The 12,033-nt window shown below is 42.1% G+C and overlaps 1 protein-coding gene across 6 annotated transcripts in view; it reads right to left on the reverse strand.

Moving 5' to 3' along the window:
- The window catches only part of DAB1 (DAB adaptor protein 1), a 282,989-nt gene extending 274,757 nt beyond the window's left edge, over positions 1-8,232 (reverse strand). For all 6 annotated transcript variants that reach the window (XM_024756252.1, XM_024756249.1, XM_024756247.1 and 3 more), the window contains exon 1: positions 8,040-8,232. In XM_024756252.1, the coding sequence (XP_024612020.1) occupies positions 8,040-8,106 (67 nt within the window). In that variant the 5' untranslated portion in view covers positions 8,107-8,232. The remainder of the gene's footprint in view (positions 1-8,039) is intronic.
- Positions 8,233-12,033: the final 3,801 nt, after the last annotated feature.

Raw genomic sequence — 12,033 nt, forward strand, 5'->3', positions numbered from 1 at the left:
GGTTGCAGTAAGTCCCCAGAGCATTTCTGGGGAAAGTAATATCTAACTTGAAACTAAAGCAAAATTGGAGTTGGCTTTGAAGAGATTTCTTTTTTTTTTTAAGTACTATTCCTGGAAGAAGAAAAAACATTTGCAAAATTCCAAATGTGAAAAACAACATGGCAGGATCAGGGGACTGAAATTCATTCAGTTGAGTCAGGGAGTGGAGTATCATTCTGGGAAGAGCGGTGAGGGATGTGACTGGAAAGATAAGGAGGGGTCAGACCGGGCAGGGCCCCCTTGAAGCCCTGATAAGCCACGTGGACTTTACCCCGAGGGCAGTGGGGCCCGTTCACGGAAGAGTCTGAAGCAAAGGTTGGACCTGATCGGATCTTCCCATTAGTGAGCGGTGTCAGGGACAGCTTGGAGACTGATGATTCTGAAAACCTGAGGACTGCTCAAGAGGGGGCCAGGATGACAGATGAAGGTAGCCTGAACTATCTTGAGGAGAGGGGCAGCAGGGAGAGACAGCATGAGTGCTTTGAGAGGCCGCAGGGGCTAATATTATTAATTAATTCATCGAGGGCACTTGGAAGCTCAAATGGTCAAGGACGAAGTCTCCGTCAAATGGCTGCTGGGTTCTGAGGGGTGAGCAGGGGGCAGCCCAGTGAACAGGGTGAGAAACACGACCCAAGTGAGGGAGCGGCACGCACCAAAGTCGCAGAGGTGCGTCCCGGGACCCGAGCTCAGGGTGGGTCAGGGTGCAGAGAGGGGGACAAAGGGACAGAAGGAGCGGCAGGGACCAGGTCTCAGAAGGCTGGCTCGCTGGGTTGCCCCCTGCGGCGTGTTGCTGGCGCTACGAAATATGTTCAAGGAGGAGAGGAGGTGGGCGGGAGGGTTTGAAGAAGGCCTGACTTCTTGCGAGGAAACTAGTTAGAACGAAGTCACCAATGAAACCAGAAGCGAGTTTGCCTTCAGGGAACGACCGCAAGGAGCAAGGCGTTCTCTAATAAGTTCAGGGCCACGTGAAAATACAGAAGTCTCTCCCCACCACAGGCAACGTGATCCGGCAGTCAGTCTTTCCGTAAAAACTAGACTTCTAGACCCACAACGGTATTCCCTCACTCTCAAACCCTTCAGCCCAAGAGTTTCATGGACCAACTCCAGAGAAATTTACGTTGTCTTGCTGTTAAGTCCTTGATCTTGAATTTCCAAAGCCTGCAAATCACAGAGTCAGTGGAGGGCCATTAGCTTACCAAGATCCAAAACCCTGACAAGACAAAACAGTGCCATAAATTTACACGAGGCGGCTGATCTGTTTCCATGCCCACCAACCTAAGAAGAGTAGAGCCCCTTTTCACGTTTCCCAACACCCCCATCAAGGCATAGGGCCAACCCAGAGCATGCATTCAGGGAAGAGGGCACCGGCTTTCACATCGGACAAACTTAGTGCTTTCCAGCCCACGCAGACAAGCCACGTGACCTGGGGCAAGTCTCTTGATCTCTCTGGACGTTATTTTCGTATGTGTTTCATGGGCGATGTAAGATTTGGGCTCATTAGGGACAATTTATCTAAAATGGCTAGCATGCAGGAAGCATGCAATAAATGATGGTTATTAATGAATGCAGCTTGACAACGTGGTCCACTTTCCTTTGTATTTCCTGTCCACCTTCCCAGTTATTCTTGGAACAAGCATCCTTTTGAAGATGGACCAGTACTTTTTTGTCACTGCCTGACTACCCCATGCACCTCTGGAGAAAAGGGTACCTTCTACCCTTCTTTATATCCTCTGGCACTAAGAAAAGTGCTGCATTTCAGGTAGGCAGCCGGGGGGCCAGAGGGGAAAGGGAAAATTTCCTTATCTTGAGTCTGTGTACAGAGAAACTGTGTTAGCTGTTTGATATTTTTGACTCATGTAGTGTTCATTACAACACTTTGAGATAGGTCCTATTACCTCCATTTTACAGATGAAGGAACTGAGGCTTGGAAACATTAAGTAGCTAGCCTGAGATACACCTGTAGAAAATGTGCTGAGCCTTGACGCAAACTTCAGTCTATCGATTCTAAAGCGTGAGCTCTTCCAGGAGTCTTCAATGTAAAGAAGATGGAGCAAACACAGCACGAGCTTAATCCGAAAAAGCTAAGTTGTTGAGAACCTATAAGCTCAAGCAACACCATCCGGGGAGTCATTCCTGGGTTCCAGCTCTGGCTCTACCATTAACCAACTGAACAACCGTGGGCAAGTCGTTCTTCTCTTAAGAGCTCATCTTGAAAAAGAGGCTCTTCTAGCCCCCCAAACACTAATTCCTTCTAACCTTTTAGTACTTCTAGAGAAGCTATTCATGTTTCAATGTATGCAGACATTCAGAGTATCGTGTTACTTGTATTTATTAAGTTGAAAATCCACTTGCTTTGTTTGGGTCAGGAAAGCAGTGAAAAGAGTTTCCATAAGAGTTTTCTTTCTTATGACAAAAAAGCAAGATTTTAATTAATAAATATAAATTCGGAGTAAAAACAAAACATAAAATTTATGAGTAGTCACAGAATAAATTAACATGAATTTTATTCACTAAAATGAATAAAAGTAGCCAAGTGGAAAAAAAAATTTTTTTCAGGAAAGATGAGACCTACACAAACCAGAAGGGCCTCCCCTCAGGTGGAAATTCTTGGACTCTATGGACTGGCTGAAGTCAGAATCTCGGAGCTCCTGCATGGCTCCGGGCTGGGGCTGGATAAACATTTGTAGACAAAATAGTATCTTATTAATTCCTACCTACGTTCCAAATTTGGCCGAGCAAATATAAGTTGTACATCCACTGGGTGCCTGAGGAAACTAAAGCTCAAGGCGTGGAAGTGACTTGCCTGAAGGTGAACAGCTAGAGGGTGAGGACCTGGCGTATGAACCCAAATGCAAGGTCTCGATGACCCCAAGTCTGCTTCGCCTGCAGGATAAAAGCAGCAGATAGAAGCAATGAAAAGGCAGCTCTCTCTGCACTGAAGGCCTGGTAAAACGATTTTTTGAAAAATTAATCTCTCAGGGTCCTAAGGACCCAATGGGATAATAAGTACGATAGCAGTTTATCAGCTCCTAAGTGGTAAGCCAGGGATTATTAACAGAGGTCCTTCCCAGGGCTCACTGACCAGTTGAGGGATCAGGACCCTGAACATGGGATTCCTGAAACAATTCCTTATCACAATTGACCAGAATTTCCTAAGAAACCTCCCCAAAGTTTGCACAGCTACTGAGGCACACAGCCAGGGTGCAAACTCAGTTCAATGTGGCTCCAGAGCTAAGGTGTCTGCCATGTGACCACCAACTTCTCTTGGATTCCATCAGGGCCTTGATTCTTGGAGCCCAGTCTTTCTGGGAGGAAAGATTGTTAGTGTCTTGTTGTTTTGGTTCACTGAGTTCTAATATAAGTATAAGGAAAGTGAATACGTTTATTTCCAGGTATTTCTAGAAAATAAGGAGAAAATACTGAACCACGATCTCAGAAGAGGACAGAAAAGCTAACGTTAACCACACCACTGCCATGTTGCAGATCCCAAGCTGGTCCTTTACCCAAGATAATCTCGCTCGCCTTTCTGGTAACAAGCAGAGTAGTAATACACACCCCCCCCTCCACACACACACACAATCACACACCCTTAAAAGACAAGGGTCAAAGAGGCTAAATAACCCATCTCTGGTTACACAGCAGATAAGAAAAAGAGTTAGAAATTAAAAACCAGGTCTGTCTGACTCCAAAGTTAGTGCTCTTTCCATGACACCAAGCTGCCAGATGGCACTGCCTGAAAAACTCCAGGCACTATCCCCAGAAATGTCTGTGTCTGCTCGCCCTGGGACCCGTTCCTCTACCACAGTCTTCTACGGGGTGTCCTAATGCCAGGATTACCACAGATTGTGTCAACTGATCTTCTCCCTTCGATGGCAGGTACCGAACCTGAAAATACACATTCTCTTCCTCCAGTCCTCCATCAACTTCCACTCCTAGAATAGGTACCGTCTGACAAGCTGTATGTGTAGTGAGTGACACAATCCAATAAAAATGAAATGAAGAAAACAACTTTATTTCTCACTACTTTCATCCCCTCCTTATTTGAATTGTGAATACTCTAGTTACATCTCATACTTGGCCTGTCTAGAAACTCATTTTGTGGTGAAATATGCTCCTGTGTGACTTGTTTTTGAATCTGTCTGACTTGCTTTCAACAGCCTGGGTTAAAGAACTGGAGTGACAGGTTTGTGAGGAATTATAAAGGGCTTCTTAACTTTCTATTTGCCACTCTTTTTCATGATAGATGCCTTATGTTGTCAGGTATTTTTTTTAGGAAATAAAATATCTGCCCCAGGAACCACCTAAATCTTGCCAAGAGAAGAAAAAACTTTACGATTCTGTAATATCAGGTAGTAATACAAGAAATGTATTTATGACAGAATGTCAAATGACAAAGGAGGATGTAAAATTGTACGAACAGTATAATCTCATATTATCCTGGAAAGTCAGTCCAGAAGGAAGTAACTTAGAACGTTAGTAAAAGTTTTTTTTTTTTTTTTGCGGTACGCGGGCCTCTCCCTGCTGTGGCCTCTCCCGTTGCGGAGCACAGGCTCCGGACGTGCAGGCTCAGCGGCCATGGCTCACGGGCCCAGCCGCTCCGCGGCATGTGGGGTCTTCCCGGACCGGGGCACGAACCCGTGTCCCCTGTATCGGCAGGCGGACTCTCAACCACTGCGCCACCAGGGAAGCCCAATAAAAGTTATTTTTAATTTTTAGGATTATGCATGCTTACTTTGTCTTTTCTAATTTTCAGTAATAAGCATATATAACTTCTTAAAAGTCTAATAAAATTACTAAAAAATTCATATTTTTTCATAAAGAAGTCTAAAATTATTATGTCCTTACCACCAAAATCATTATATGAGGTTATCAACTTTGACCTATATCAGGCACAAAGATTGTTCAAGAAAAGAAAAATATATACCAATCGAGCTGATGAATATAGATAGAAAAATACTAAGTAAAATATCAAATTAAATCCACAGGGTATAGAAAATAAGACATCACAAACAGAAATGAAGATCAGAAAATCTATCAGTGAAATCCATGACTTATTACTGATTTTAAACTAAAAGAGAAAATATATGTATAATCATTGAAATAAATATAGAAGAAGCATATGATAAAATTCAACATGAAAATTCAGGATTTAAAAAAAAATAATTCCTAGAAATGATAAATGAAGGCAAACTAATAAAGAATATTTAGTAAATACTTAAATATCACACTTACAGGTAACTTAAGGCATTTCCATTAATTTAAGTAAAAGTCAAGGATACCTACTCTCTACTAGATATTATATTGACAGACCCAAACCAATGGAATAAGATAAAGAAAAAGAACAAGTACTTAAGGATTGAAGAGGAAGTCAGAAACTTACTTATGAGGTTACATATTGCCTCAATAGAAAATCAAAGAGGGGTTAGAGAAAGTATTAGCAAAAGAGTTTAGTAAGACTATTGAATTCAAGATTCAAGATTGATATATAAACTGCTTATTTCCTTTCAAAGTTCTACTTATTTTCACCCAGTTAGCAACATTTGTTTAATGGAATACTTACTATCCCATAGCCAAAACTAAAGAACAGGAAATGAATTAATCCTGTTACCAGCACATTCTCACTCTCTCTTCTTAACGTACGTGTGTGATGTCCTGCTGCCTTGGTCCAGACAAGGGTATCAAGAAAAAAAAAACTATCTGTCACTGTTGCATAATTACAAACAATTGTAAAATCTTGCTCTGGGACAAATCAGCTGTATACTTTTTAAGATCCCCTTAGGTAAGAGAAAACGATGTGATGATTCTGATGAAGATGAGGAAGAGAAGGAGGACGGAGTGAAAAAGGGAGAAGAGAAATAGGACAAAGAAGGGAGAGGTGGGAAAGATGGAGAAAGATGACAGGGAATGAAGGGGATGAGAAGAAGTAAGGAGAAGAGAAGCGGGGGGAAGGGGGGAGAGGAAGAGGAACACATGTAAACTTTGTTGAGTTTTAAACATATGCCAAGTTCTAGACTGTTATATGTGCCCTATTTCAATTAATCTTCCTAGTGAGCATTTGAGCTCTGTAATATTACATCTGCATTTTGTGGGAAAGGAAACGAGGCTCAGAGAGGTGAAGTAACATTCTGAGGTCACACAGTTAGGAAGTGATATAGCCAGAATCTGAACCCAGGTCTGCCTGCCCAGACTTTATGGTATTAGCCACTCACTAGAGGACACTCCTCGCATAGGTGCTGTGCTGATTTTAGAGCTACTAAGGACGTGAAGGTCACCTTCACAGTCCTGTTCCAAGTTCTCAACTAAGCCAATGTTCTGAAAAATCTGAATCCTCTCTTTAGAATGCTTCTGGTTTTGCATGTTAAAATTAAGAATGAAAAGATACGCACTAAGTACAATTTTTAATGCATTAAGCGTTCAAGAGCACAAGTTCAGTGGAAAGGTTAAATTTGAAGCAAAAATATAACTTGTCAGTTTCCAGTGAAAAAGCATTTGAATTCTAGTACATACTGGGCTCTGCAATCTTTTCTTTTTTCCCCCCATGTAGCAGTTCTCCCAAGACCTGTTCTCTCACACACGTGCCTTCCTTCTATTATTCTTAGTCCATGATGCATAAAAAACAAGGTTTACATTAGGTTTCAGGGGATAAAATAGACTGCTTCCAAAATATTTGTGCTTCAAATCAACATCTAAAGCAAAATTTATAGTCCTTTCTGGGGTTCTGGCTGTCCAAGAGCTGCATATGTATTACATTTATGTCCCTTGCTTCCTATGGAGTATCAGACAAATGCCATCAGAAGACATGACTGGGCAGGCACAGCAACGTCTCAAACAAATCACTGCCTATACAAAGCAACCCATGGCATCCTGTTTGCAGGCCCATACTGACAGATTTCAAGACCTGAGAGAGAGTTGTATTAATCCTCTTCCACGCAGTTTTAAAGACAGGGGAGGGAAAGAACTGAAACCACAGGGAGAAAACACACACCACACATACACACACACACCCCTACACACAGAGCAACAAGTTGCTTACATTCCAACAAGGAGACGAACTTAATGAGAGACGTGGTCATAAAGCCATAGGAACAAATTCTCCAAAAATCGTGAACAGTGATAGAATTATTTTATTATCACACTATGCATGCCAGTCTTCTCCACCGAATACCTATGTGCCTCCTCTGTGTCAGACACTTTCCAATCGTTGGGAGTTAAAAGGGTGAACAAGGGATCCAGCTCTGAAGGACTGTATAGTATAGCTGACAAAGGGGAAAAAACAACAGGGTGCTTCTAAGGAAGTGAGCTACTAACAACATGCTAATGAAACAAAACAAACAAAAGCAAATAACCCAATTTGGGGAGTAAGGGAAGGCCCTCCAGGAGGCCCCACTAAGCTCAAATCTAAAGAATAAGTAGGAGTCAGTGTTAAGAAAAAGCGGAGAGCAACAAAAGTATTTCAGGCTGAAGTGACAGTCCAGGGGTTCTCAACGTCTGGTCTCTGGACCACCAGCATCAGCATCATCTGACAGCCTGTTATAAACGCATCTTGGGCCCCACCCCAGAGCTAGTGAACCAAAAACTCTGGGGACGAGGCTCAGCAATCTGTGTTGTAACAAGCCTTCTAGGTGATTTCTGTGTGGCTGGAGTTTGAGAATCACCGGTCTATGCAAAGGTGAACTACAAGACAGAGAATGCCTGGAGCACAAACAGGGTTGGGTGGGGATGCAGCGCAGATTTGGGCAGAGATGTTGCTGGAGGGACGGGTAGAGATCAGGTCAGGAAGGGCTTTGTTTGCATATTATGAAAAGAATTTTGGATTTTACCCAGAGAATAAGGACGAGCCATTAAAATATGATACTGTGAATAGAAACACCACCAAATAATGCTGGTGATTATTTAAAAATATATGCAATCACAAAGATAGTACCAGATACCGTTCCAGAGACAAAAACTCATTCCTGTACAATAGGTAGCCATTAGGAAAGGAACTGATTGAGCCCTACCTTTCTTTCTGGAATCTTTCTTGGTGCTGGTTTTCACAGCTACTTGAAGTTCTGTCTCAGTTGACATCCTACTAAATCCTTAGTCCACTTCACACAGATCCCGGGCCTCGGCCAGGCTCATTGAGGACTCCTCTCCAAGAAAACGCCTCCTCCCTTCAGAAATGACACCCCGAGCTGCACATTTCATTCACTCCTTTCGAGCGCTGCAAATCAAGGGAAGAGAACATTCAGAATCACCACCCTGGTGAAGTTAGAAATTAGGAGGGAAAAAAAAGGAACCGTCAAACATACAGAAACAGGAAAACCTTGGTCTCCGTGTATAAACTGTTCACATGGTTTCACTAAGCCATCGACAGGGTTCATACAACCAAGAGAATTAGAGGCCTTGTCCGCAAAACTCACAATAGGTAATGCAAAACAGATCTTTAAAACTCTGGATTTTCAAGAGAAGCAAAACCCAATTCTTTATTTTCCATGTTTCTTATTGTCAAGCGCTAGATGTCACCCAGAAAATACAGCACAGGCATATTTCCTGAGCAGCACCATGGAGACATTTCCAACAACGAGGCACCCATACGTCAGCCAAGCTCGACTAGAGCTTTGGCAGAGCTTTGGCAGCTAAAGCAGACCGTAGGCAAGTGACCTGTGGTCTGTCCCTCACTGGCAGGCATCAGAGGGAACGCGGAGTTGACATAAAACTGGGCTCCAAGGGTAAGGTGACAAATGGGGCTGAGAAACTTTCCAGCAAGCCCATTTTTATGTCAGCTTTTCCTGCAGCCATAAGAGCAGACAAGCAATTAACGTGGGGAGGAAAAGAAAAGGAAAGAGGCAGGCAGACACACATTTCAGCCCTTCTTTCTTTAATAAATATGCCTTGCACACTACTAGGTACTATTAAGTTCAGACACTGTGCTGGGAAGAGATAATAATGATAATAATACCACTTCAATTACAGCCGGTATTTACTATACATTTACTATATCCTATGCCCTCAGCTCCTGCTTCACATACGTTATCTCATTTGATTTCATTTAAATTGAATGAATGTGTTCCCAGTGTCAAGCCAACAATCTTTCCCAGCGACCGTCTCTCTGATAGTTATATGTGAGAGTTCAGTTGAAAATAAACATTTCAGGAGTTATCCATTTTTAAAGAAGATTAAGATAAAGCTACTGGAAATGGATCTTCAAACTGTGCGGCCAATTCTTAGCTCATGCCACAGATCTGGAACCTTTTCGTCTGAAAAGGCTGACCTTGAACACCAGTTTCAGCTCAAAAAGAATAAGGACCAAAATCTCTTGTTCATGCCAATTAAAAATGGCTTAACTAGAAAGGCTAATTTAAAAGCCATATAAATTGTAGTAAGGCTTAAATATGGGGAAATTCACACCTTATCCAAAGATATCTGCTTTCTTTGTTTGCTTTTAACAAACTGTTTTACAAACTATTGTTTAGGAGGACACTGGCCCTGAATGAAGGTACTTAAAGTAGAGGATCTAAGGCTACAACTAAAAAAAATGGAAAATTATCTTCCTAGAATGGGGTCCATGAAACCATATGTTGGAAATGAGAACTTTTCCGGCCGCTTTTGTGCCATCTATCTGCACCATGCCACTAAGCCCTCACCCCCTTCCTAACCTCTTGCCCTCAAAAGACAACATTCCATGAGAGATGACAGAGTCACAAAACTTGGTCATATAAAGAGATAATTAATTTTATCAATAATACTAGTCACTTCATTGCAACAAATATCTCCTAAGAACCTACAATAGGCCAGGTGCACGTGCTGGCTCACTCATGTCAACAGACGTGTATGGCACAACCATGCAGGCCAAGAGTACAGAGTCAAAGCCTGATTCCCGTCCTCAAAGAAATTCAGTCTAGCAGAGGTGTCAGTCATGTAGGGGATTGCAATACACATGACCAGAATGAAAACACAAAAAACGGGCATACTGCATTACAAAGGAGCAAGCTTTCACCTTTGCTTGAAAGAGTCAATGAAGCTTCACAGAGAAGAAGCTCTCCACTGTCTGATCTTGAAGAATGATGCCTCTGTCACATGGATGATAAGGGAAAGGACCAGTGGGTACTCAATAAATGCATGTGTAATAAATGAATAAACAGTTTTCTCGGGCAGAAGGACCAGCATGTCCAAGGAGGCTTGAAATTAATAACCAAAATAAAAAAGGACGCATTAAGTCTAGTAGGGAGGTGATACACTTTCCCATCTTCCCAATTCTCCCTTGTGCTGTTACCTTTCTATGGAATTTTTCTTTTCAATTCAGCTGACATTCTCAAGGTTCAGTTCAAAAGAGGTATCTTAGGCAGAAAGGTTTTCTGATCCCTCCATCAAATGGAACTGTAATACGGAAGAACAAATCTGACTCCATATTGGATCTGTTTCTCTTACTTTAACCTTCGTACTCTATTGCTTTTGCTACAAGCTAAGAATGTTGTCTTAGCCTGAAATATACAGGATAGGCCATTCTCAAGGCTCTGACCTTTAAAGGTATAACACTTTTCCATTCATACAGAGATAAAAAGTTGCACAACAGAGGTTAACATTTGCCTTGTTGGAGGTTTACAGAAACATGGTGACCTGAGTTACACTGGACAGCTGCAAGAACAAAAGATTAAAACACCCAGAAGTTTGTAACAACCAGCCACAACCCCTCCCCTTTTAGTATAAAAGAAGCCTGAATTCTAACTCAGGGAAGATGGTTCTTTGGGACATTAGTCCACCATCTTCTTGCTCTGCTGGCTTTCCAAATAAAGTCACTATCCCTTGCCCCAACACCTCATCTCTCAATTTATTGGCCTGTCGTGCAGCGAGCAGTATGAGCTTGGACTGGGTAACAGAATCTCTCCTTACTTGTGTTATGATCTGATTCTTGGCCAACTTCGTAGTTTGAGCCATTTACAAGCAATGTGATATTGAGGAAGCTACGCAACCCCTCTTTGCCTCAGTTTCTATACCTTTACAATGGGGATAACAGTATCAACTTCATGGAGTGGCTGTGGAAATTGTGATCACACATGTAACATGCTTGGAAGGGTGTCTGGGCACATCTCCTGGCAAGCACTTAATAAATATTAGGCCCTAATAGTCTCCTGTGTTACAAACACAGGAATACAAGGTCACAACACAGCCTCATATTATTATCCTCCTTTCACAGAGAAGGAAACTAAGGCAGGTTAAGTCTGCTTTCTAAGGACAAATTGTAGGAAATGGTAGAAGCTAAGATATTTCCATGATGCTGGTCTTGCACACAGTAGGTACCTAATCCATAAACACCGAAATGAACTGAAATATGGGTTTTACACCATTTCAAGCACTCTTAAAGTCGATGTATAGACGTGGATTGGATTTGGGCCATTTTCTTTCCTTCGACTTTGTAAGCCACAATACAGAACCTCTCCCTATTCTGTGGGCAGCTTCAGTGTCACTTGTTTGACAGAACGTGATTGCGTTCAATTGTTATAAGCATTACTTGTGAATTCCTGAAGTACATCCCCGTATCAATAAAGAAAGGAAACCAGCATCGTCTCTAATAAAAACTTGCATAAGGAAGCTACAGTACGGAGAGAACATTCCACAGCCAGGACCCTGGCAACCCCTTTAATTTTCCAAAAGCCAGAGGTTGAGCAAATGCTGTGAAGTAGCTCCAAATTATTTAGGAAATTCGTTTCTTTGTAATTAAGGAGATTAAAGTCCTCTAGGGCCAGAAACCATGTGACAGCTCAAATCATTTTTCCCCAGTAAAAGCTGTGAAGCCCTATCAGTTAAATTCAGGCTCGCCTAGAATTCTGAAATGCTTCAATAATGTTTCTTTGCTCCACACAATCTGCAGTAATTTAATATTCCTGAAGTGTGTCAGGTTTTTTATAATGAGCTCTTCAAATCTAAAAGTGAATTATGTAACATTCCACTACAGACATTCTGTCTACTGAACTGCTTCTAAATGTAAAATCCCACGTTCAGTGAAGGGGGGGT

Source organism: Neophocaena asiaeorientalis, unplaced genomic scaffold (genome assembly GCF_003031525.2).
Source record: "Neophocaena asiaeorientalis asiaeorientalis breed wild unplaced genomic scaffold, Neophocaena_asiaeorientalis_V1.1 scaffold205, whole genome shotgun sequence".
Taxonomy (NCBI): domain Eukaryota; kingdom Metazoa; phylum Chordata; class Mammalia; order Artiodactyla; family Phocoenidae; genus Neophocaena; species Neophocaena asiaeorientalis.